Source organism: Cryptomeria japonica, chromosome 11, assembly GCF_030272615.1.
Source record: "Cryptomeria japonica chromosome 11, Sugi_1.0, whole genome shotgun sequence".
NCBI classification, from domain to species: domain Eukaryota; kingdom Viridiplantae; phylum Streptophyta; class Pinopsida; order Cupressales; family Cupressaceae; genus Cryptomeria; species Cryptomeria japonica.
Genome location: NC_081415.1, coordinates 120503572 through 120509830, shown reverse-complemented (window position 1 = coordinate 120509830; position 6259 = coordinate 120503572). Strand labels below are relative to the sequence as shown.

At 39.1% G+C, this 6259-nt stretch overlaps 1 protein-coding gene across 1 annotated transcript; it reads right to left on the bottom strand.

Annotated features, from left to right (window-relative positions):
- Positions 1-3580: 3580 nt before the first annotated feature.
- Positions 3581-4318, bottom strand: LOC131860072 (lipase-like PAD4). Its single transcript, XM_059214428.1, has one exon. It carries the CDS (start codon positions 4316-4318, stop codon positions 3581-3583), a length of 738 nt encoding a protein of 245 aa, XP_059070411.1.
- Positions 4319-6259: the final 1941 nt, after the last annotated feature.

Here is a 6259-nt window from a genome sequence, read left to right as displayed (position 1 = left end):
GATAAACAATGCATGCGGGAAAATGTAAGCATAGGGATGCTACATAGTGATTACCGAGCATAGAAGCTTGAAGACCTATTTGAATAATAGAGTAGCGAGCCCATCAGAGGTACAAGATAAGTCCTATGACAAGATTCTTTTGAGCAAATAGAATCTGCTTTAGCATTTTAGATGTGAAGCTGCAAATATATTTTATTACTGTTGTTTATTTTGTAAGTGACAAAAAATCTCTTAATCGAGTGGACTTAACAGTCTTATTTGTAAACCCTCTAGCAAGCTAACATTCTAAATGAGTGTTTGAAATCCTTTGAAAAGGTCACTTCTAACAAAGTGAAGATCCTAACAGATTTGAGGGAAATCCCTTAACCGGGTCACATCTAGCAATGTGTTTGTAATCTTTAACAAGATTTTCTTTTAACCGAGCATACTCTAGAAGAGTATATTTCTTAGTGGGTCTGAAATCCCGTAGTGGTTTTTCCCTATTTGGGTTTCCATGTTAAATCTGGTGTTATATGTGTTATGATGATTATGTGTTTATGAGTTAGCATGTTTAGCAGTTTTTGGTTATATTGTTGAAGTATAAGTTACCGAGGTTGAATTTGTTGATTTTATGGAAGATTAAGTTTGTATGATTCACCCCCCCCTCTCATCTTGTTAGCTATTGGCATCAGAACTTTACATGATCTTCTATCAGTACCGGCATCCTGAGTGTTGTTTTCTCTTTAAAAAATGGTCACTATCAAAGCTCTAAATCCCCGAGGATATGAATGCAAATGACCCTGTTTTTACCCCTTCTCCCCCATATATACTCTTTGTCCTAAACCTAAGTTTACCCTGCTGACCATCATGGTCCTCATGAACTTCCCGTCCCTCCCCTTTCTCCATTTTATCTCTAATTTCTTCTATTCTTTTGCTCATATTGCTAAATTCTTCTCTTCTTCTTGCTTGCTAATTTTCATTCTTTTTCGAGAGATCGCCCGATTTTTCAAAATTTTTAGCCCATCTCTTGAGCGGGCATACCACCCATTAAATTAACACTTTATGGGGCATATTTCTTCACACCTATTTTTCTTTCTTTGAAACGATGCGATAAACCACACCGTCTCAAAGAGGGACATGTTGTTCACCAAAAGTGATAACCGAAGAACACCTGCAAATCTTTCTATGAAATGGCCAATTTCAGTCTACAAAACACATCAGGGCTTGGACAACATAACATAGGATCCTAATTGATCCTCCTGCACTTCAGGTTCTGCTAGACCTAGGGGGGGACACCCTCTTGATGCACTAAATACAACAATTACAGACACGTAACTGCATCAACATCAAGCAGATAGATCATTTCACAAGTTCAACAAGTTAAGGAACATTATAGATTGGCTAGATCTGTACAAACAATAGGATGAAATAGAGCTTGGAATGAGAAGAACTCACCCCTAAACATAAAGGGAAATAGATTTGTCTTTTAAAATGTTGATCTGAAACCATCCCTAAACTTGCAAGACCAGTGCTTTGTTCATTGGGCAACAGAGTTACAGACAGAACTGCAAATATGAATCATAGATGCAAATTTGTTTTCCTTAAACAAGATATTCATGCACCAATACCTGATATTAATGCACTATTTGATTCATTCACAAAATTATCAGATCTGGAAATACATTTCATCATTTATGACTGACTATAGAATTTAAAACCTTCCTTGAAGGATACCTATAAACAGTCACACAACCTCCTTGAGATGACAAATTTCATCCTCCTTGAGGATTGAATTCATAATAATGAAAAAAAACATATCACAGAGACAATATCATGGGAAATTTACTCATGCCTGACACAAGTAAGACCTGCAACTAGAAAGCAATCTGTCATCCTGCAATGTAGCCTCTATACCCTGAGTAGATCCATGGAACTTTACAAGTTTGGGTCAAGAATTTCAACAAATGGAAGCCATGAAAAATGGAGCACTTCCTCACAGAGTTCTGGAACCCTTACAACTGAGAAGAATGGGGAATAAAAAGAGGAGGGAAGAAAAACAAATTCACAACTGAAAATTGCCAAGTGTCTCTCCTCTCTAACTGAATTTTGTTCCCGTGTAAACTACTTCTAAAATATCTCACATTTGTCCAAATTAACTTCATAATCGGATTCCTCGCTCCAAGAGCTTTCCAAAAATATATAACACTTTATATCTTGGCCAAAAATTGAGTCCTGGGCGAATTAATTCCCCAATGTGCTCAAACATTTAAATTTTTCATTTATTAATATAGTCTAAACTATATAATAAACAATTTTAATTTTAAATTTTTCATCTCCAAATGTGCTCTGACGTCTTGCCACGTGGTGGGATCTAATTGGTCGATGGGGTTGACCAGATGCCACCTGGGATGACACCTCATCTTCTGCCACTTGGCCGCCACGCCATCGCCACTGGGCTGCTTACTCGTATGCCACGTCATCGCCACTGGGTGCCACCTCACTGAGACCCCCTACTGGACTGCTGACTGCACCGACACGTGGACGACTCTCATTCACTTTCGCTATTTCGCTGGTTTAACTCACGTGCATCTTCCTTTCGCGAAATAGCGCGAGCCGTTGATCTCTCTCGAACCTGCTCGCTCGTTAACCCGGCCTTCGTCTACAAAATTTCATCTATTTGCCTCGGGAAGTGTGCCTGCATGGGTTCCACTTGGTCTTCGTCTAGTCAACTCCTCTGTCACCTCAGGAAGCATGCTCACACATGGGCCCGCCTGCTGGGCGCCCATTGGCACCTTGTGTCAAAAGCCTTTATGGATTAGACATTATAGATGGGTTTGTTTTTGCTTATAAACATTATAAAATTCCCTTCCACAGTCAATGTGGGATATTGCTATTATGCCTAGGACTGTGTTTTTAAAGCTTTTCCTGGGACTTTCATGGCGCTTGATTGATTTGCTTGAAATTTCTTTTGTTTTCCTCTTCACTCACCATGTCCTTTGTTCCCTTTCGAGATCATGTGAAGGGAGAATGTTGCTTGAATGGTTTCAATTGCTGCCAATTTGAAGTTTATTGACTTCCATACAGCCATGTGATTAGCTACAGCAAAGAGGGAAAATTGCCATGGAAATAAACAACTTCTAACAGACTATAAAACTGAATCAAAAACCTGTCTTCTGAACTCCCAATTTCTCCTTTTCCATGGATTTGAGGAAAGGGGAGCTTGATTCCACTCTTCTAAGTGTTGCTGCTGAAACTCTTTGTATTTCTTCCACCATATCATGAAGCCACTCTCTTCAAAGAAAACCTCCATGGAAATACTTTTCTCCTTGATCATCTTCGACACATAAGCTTCAAAATCTTTGAGGCTTTTCTTGAGATGGGCAATGATAGTTCGCTCTTTCTTTGGCTGGAGATTTGTCAAGTCTTTATCAGCTTCTCCTACACGAGCCCAAAAGCGAGAGTCCTCAGTTAAGGAGCAAACTTTGTGCGAGTCTTTTTCCTCCCTCTACCTCTTTCAATGCGAGTTTGGTTTTTGTCATCCAGCCATTTTTCTAGAACCCTATGACGGAGCAGCCTGTTCTTAATTGAGAGACAACTTCCCCTATCGCTGTGCAGATGATAGAAGTTTGCAATGTCCAGGGGCTCTACAAGTCTTCTGTATGTAGTTCCAGCATTGATCCATTTTGTTTTGGTATCGGAAGTCACTGGGCAATTGCTGATTCTTCACCATATCAATAATTTTATCCCAAAAATCTTCTAGATTCATTCTATGCTGATTAATATGAAAATCTTTCTTTTCGCCCAGGTCCTTGAAAACATCGTAGGAGCTACAACTGTTGCCCTTAGATACCATTTTAATGTACCATTCCAGCTCTACCAGTCTACTTTGGTTCTCGCTCAACTTTGAATTTAGGTCCTTAATGTCCATGTCATGCTTGTTTTTCAAATCTGCGTCTTTTTTCAAGGCATCAAATGCAGATTTAGTCAGATTCTGAAAGCCCATGGCTTCTAATTGCAGTGCTATTCCCGTCTCAACAGAGGATTCTGGGAAGATGTTTGAAGCTCTTGTTGAGTATCCACTTTCAAAAACATTTTTCAACTTATCACCATAACTTTTGTGCTCTGAAATCAATGCATCGGCAATACCATTTTCTTCAGTGCTTTGCAAAGTTAAAATTAACATCTCCAAGGCAGCTTGACTATCCTCAATACAAGCTACTCCCTGGGTTGAACAGATCATATAAATACCAAAAGGTTTATATGGGCTAGACTTTCCAAGGCACTTGACATTGTCAAGAAGTTCCCTGCAAGCTTGTATAGGATCAAAATCATTGCCCATTATTATCTCTCCCTGAGAGAAAATTGAAATCAAATGTAGTGCAATCGATTCAAAAGGTGCAAGGAGCATGTGAGGAACAAAATCATGTTTTGAAACCACATGACAAAATCTTCCAAGCCAATCTTGGGAACCAATTGATCCTCTAAGAGCAACATTTCCCACCAAAGGAGAGCTAAATGTAATGCACAAAGGATAGATATTTTTCATCCTCTTATCCAGAAAGGAGATTGTAGCTAGTGTTGCCATAGCACCTCCTATAGAATTACCCATGAATATAATTGGTTGTTCCACCTCTTTTTTTTTAATCTGTTTCGAAAATTGCTTCATCTGGGTTTCCAAGTCTGATCTTTTCATAAGATCAAGGAATTTGTAGAGAGCTCCTTTGCTAAACACCACATAGAGCTTTTGGAGAATGGCAAAGTCACATTTAATAGCTTTGAAAACAAATTTCAATGCCAAAGGATAGCTATACACAAAAGGGAAAACAAATAAAGAACAATGCAATCCTTCCGGAGTTTAATGCCCTTTTCACGCCACAGCAATGAAGACAAAATAAAATTATCATGCACCTTATGCCTGCCAATTGGAATTGCTATTGGAGGTTTTAATGACTACCACGCTTTACACCTGATACTCTTTTTGAAATCATAGTAACAAGCATTAAGAAAACCAAATCTCAATTTCACAACAGCCCATGCAATAACATCTCTTAACGGAATCACGTCATCAATAAAATAATACGGCGTAGGCGTAAGCCAAGTCGGGCCCCAAAGTGGGTCCGACTAAAAAAAATTTTCGTTTTCATGCAACTGACCCCTGGAAAGCTTCACGGACCTCAAACATACCTTTGGGAACGATCGGCATCATTTTTGGATCATTAATCCGCATTTTACAACCTTCAGGCAATTACGCCACAATTTTCGCATTTAATCGCGAAGACGTAATTTTCAAACCTATCAAAACACCTTTTTGGAGCTCGCTATCTGACAGGCGTGTACTTTGATATACAAGGATGAATTGTACCAAATGGTTTCTCAAGACGAGTCCCAAGCGAAGAGATATTAATTTCCGAAAACGGCCAACTGGCTTTGTCGACACTACGGACCTGATGAAGTCAATGTTCTGGCAACACATGATGCCTTTCTCAAAAATATCAAACGACCTCCGTGGGTCCTCAAATTTGGAACATAGGTACCTTTAAGTACATATTAAATCTTTGAATTCTCAGTTCGATCACCAGACTGACAGGATACAAATGGCATGCACACAAAAAGGGCAACATCAACTGATCTAACACAGGAGTGCGGGTAACTGAATTTGATGGCAAAATGAGCTCTCTTGAAAACCGATCAAACGGATTGGTAAAGCTTTGAAATTTGAAATTTAGCTCATCATTTATACCAACATCAGCTCGGAACAAACATTATGGCATGACGCTTACTGAGGCAACTTTTACACTTGTGCAAAACAGGGCTTCGACTAGCTGTCGAAACAGGGACTTGCCAAAACATAGAAACTGCAAACGGAATTGGCTTCAAAAACTGAGCAAATGGATTAGTTAAGACTTGAAAATTTATGAGCTCACTCAAATTTATGCATAGAATTGAATCCATTTTGAATTTCTTCATGATGATCAACTGGGCAAAAGATGTAATCGCGCAAAGTAGGCTACTCAATAAAATCTGCATTCGTGCCTAAAATGCACTTCCAGCTCACCCCTCAAAACGGGTACCTCATAAACTTATCCAAATTGAATTCTGAAAGTTGCACATCACTGAATAGGCCAAATGAAAGGTGTGGGACATGAATCTCGAGCCTTACCCTCTGAAAATCAACCAGCTTCATTGTATCCCCTTGCTAACTAGGCCATTCAAACTGACTTATTTTAATCATTCGGAAATGCCAGGCAAATTTTTGAAATGGGCCTATAAACTTGACTCA

Bases quoted from the DNA above. Each gene is read 5' to 3' on its own strand.
- LOC131860072 (XM_059214428.1), bottom strand. From the start codon at position 4,318: ATGGGCAATGATTTTGATCCTATACAAGCTTGCAGGGAACTTCTTGAC.